This window comes from Saccoglossus kowalevskii, chromosome 19 (genome assembly GCF_978046115.1).
Source record: "Saccoglossus kowalevskii chromosome 19, keSacKowa6.1, whole genome shotgun sequence".
Taxonomy (NCBI): Eukaryota; Metazoa; Hemichordata; class Enteropneusta; family Harrimaniidae; genus Saccoglossus; species Saccoglossus kowalevskii.
In genome coordinates, this window is record NC_140659.1 from 17,135,678 (window position 1) to 17,138,630 (window position 2,953).

At 42.3% G+C, this 2,953-nt stretch overlaps 1 protein-coding gene across 1 annotated transcript; it reads right to left on the reverse strand.

Moving 5' to 3' along the window:
* Positions 1-299: 299 nt before the first annotated feature.
* On the reverse strand, positions 300-2,630 carry LOC146730319 (uncharacterized). Its single transcript, XM_085493720.1, has one exon. The coding sequence runs from the start codon at positions 2,628-2,630 to the stop codon at positions 300-302; it is 2,331 nt and encodes a 776-aa protein (XP_085349846.1).
* Between the last annotated feature and the right edge of the window lie 323 nt (positions 2,631-2,953).

Genomic DNA, 2,953 nt, shown 5'->3' on the forward strand with positions numbered 1-2,953 from the left:
ATCGGAGGTCAAATGAATATTATGTTGCCCTACCCTACATTTACCAGGAATATCCGACAAAGTGTCAGCAAATTTCACAAGTAGCATGCTAACTACCTTCGCTTGTTCGTCGTCTAACCCTTCCCAGATGTGCACATCTTTAATGCTTTCCTTACCTGCAATAGTGATGGTTTCTACTAAGTCGGCAGTCTCTCGACTTGGATCGTCTGCCCACGAATCGTCCAACTCGTGACCATCGATTAATCCAACACCAACACACTCCAATACGCCCATATGTTTATTCACAGGCTCTTCCGAACTCAACTCGTATTTTTTTTTAACAGGTTAGCATGATAAAGCTTAATCTTACCTTTCCTTTCAATCCGATAGTCCATCTGACCCACTCTCTCTTTCACAATGTAAGGCCCTTGCCACTGCATTCTTAACTTGTCATGTGCTGTAGGGAGCAGTAGTAGAACATGATCACCTACCTCAAATTGACGCTGTTTGGCCTTTTTGTCATAATGAAATTTGTATCGTGACTGGGCTTTAGATAACTCCATTCTAGCGAGTTTACACGTTTCTTCTAATCTGTCACGCAGATCCAACACATACTGGTAAGTTGACTTCACCTCTCCAGAAGTAGACTCACCTGTCCACAATTCTCTCAGAATTGACATGGGACCTCTGACCGTTCTTCCATACAAGAGTTCGAATGGTGAAAAGCCAAGGCTCTCATTTCGTGCTTCCCTATAGGCAAATAATAATGGATCTACATACCGATCCCAGTCCTTTGGTCTTTCATCACACATTTTACGGAGCATTGTTTTCAAAGTTCCATTGAACCTTTCCACAAGTCCATTGCACGCTGGATGGTAAGGAGTGGTAGTAATCCGCCTAATTGACAAAAGACGACTTACCTCCTTCATCAGGTCACCCACAAATTGGGTTCCAAGATCAGTCAATATCTGTTCAGGTACACCCAACCGACTGTAAATTCCAACTAAAGCTTCAGAGACAACCTCTGTTGTGATTCGTTTCAAAGGCACCGCCTCGGGATATCTTGTGGCGTAATCCATAAACGTCAAAATATATCTATTACCCTTATCTGTTACGGGATCAATAGGCCCGACCAAATCAATCGCAACCCGTTTGAAAGGTACGTCTATAAGAGGCGTTATCCCCAAGGGTACTTTACCAACCTTCCCTTTAGGAAACGTACGCTGACATACATCACAAGACTGACAATATCTTTGGATGTCGCCATGCATTGCAGGCCAATAGAATTGTGTTAAGATCTTGTCAACTGTTTTCTGGGTCCCAAGATGACCAGATAATAAACAATCATGCCCCAATCTCATTACTTCGTTGCGAAATTTTGTAGGCACTACAAGTTGTTTAACACGACTTCCCTGACCTAACTTAGGTGATTGATACAACCTGTAGATGAGACCTTTGCTCACCACAAATTTGGACTTGTTGCCTCTCCCTGAAATTTTCTCTTCGCCCGACTCCACCCACTTACGAACTTGAACTAAACTTGAATCTGTTCGCTGCGCTTCCCTGAGCACCTCAACAGTAACAGGGTGTGACTCGACACCATCAGTTTCCTTAAACTCTTTTACTATAAGAGGACGGACAGGCTTACTCTGAGCCATTATCTGTGCTCTAGTTTGTACAGCTTGGACCATTTCATGATCTCTTGTTGTATCATTACTCTCTCGGTCAACTTTCAGAACTATTTCTACATGTGGCCAATCATGATCTGGGTCACCCGGCTCTCTTGCGCCTTCTATATTTCCAATAACCAAATCATAGATTGGCTGCTTCATGCACAGAGCTTCAACCCATCCTTTAAAATAAGGCGTGTTGACATACAACTTTGCCACAGGAGCACTGCGATACGAACCGTCCATTAACAAACAGGTTCGAACCTCTCCTGTAAACTGATTAGATTCTACTAAGCTGGTTCTAACGACCACACCACTACACCCAGAATCTCTTAACACCTTAATTTTATACTTACCAATGGTACCCTCTACCACAGGCATTTTCGAACTTGTAGTTTGTGACTTGGCATTAACACTAGACAAACTAAACAATGGTAAATCATGGCCACATTTCAGAGTTAACTTACCTGCTTTGGGCCTACAACACTTATTACCATCTGCATGAGTGACCACGCAGGTTGCTGAGATCTGCTTGCTCTCACCTTCAACCTCAACAGCTGCTGACTTCATTGCACGACTACGACAATCTGGTGCAATATGACCTACCTTATGGCATTTAAAACATGTCCGGGTCTCTTTTCGCCGTGAACCATTTTTACTATGATTCTGCTTACCTTTACCAGTTTGTTTCTGGCCAGGATCAAAAGAAGCATCAGTGTTGACATTAACGTTACGAGGGGTTCTGTGGTTTCTAAACAGACGAGCTTCCCTATAACGATCGGCTAATTCAGCCATTTCATGACAATTCTTTGGCTTCCGCTCATGGAGGAATAAAGCCAAATCGGGACTACATGTGTTTATAAACTGTTCTCTTGTCACCAAATCCAAAATGTTTTCATACGTTTTGTCAAGGCCCGATAATTCCACCCATCTTGCCAAATAATTTCCTAACCTTACCATAAACTGAGCCGCCGTTTCCATGTTCCCAGGTGTTGCTTGCCTAAATTTGTATCTAAATTTGTATCTAAATCCCTGTTATTTCTGTTTTTATTCTTTCTAATTCAAATTGCCTTTCCCTCTCTTTTTCTTCAAACTTTCTTTTTTCAGACCGTTCCTCTGCCTCTCTTTGTGCCTTTGCCTCTTCTCTCTCTGCCTTTCTTGCCTCCCTAGCATGTTGTTGATTCTCTTTAAATTCAATGATTAATCTACTTCTCTCTTCCTGAATAAATTTTGTTAGGGCAGGCCCCTCATAACCCAATTCTTCCCCAGTTTGCTTTAACATTCCCACATCAATATCCATGTTA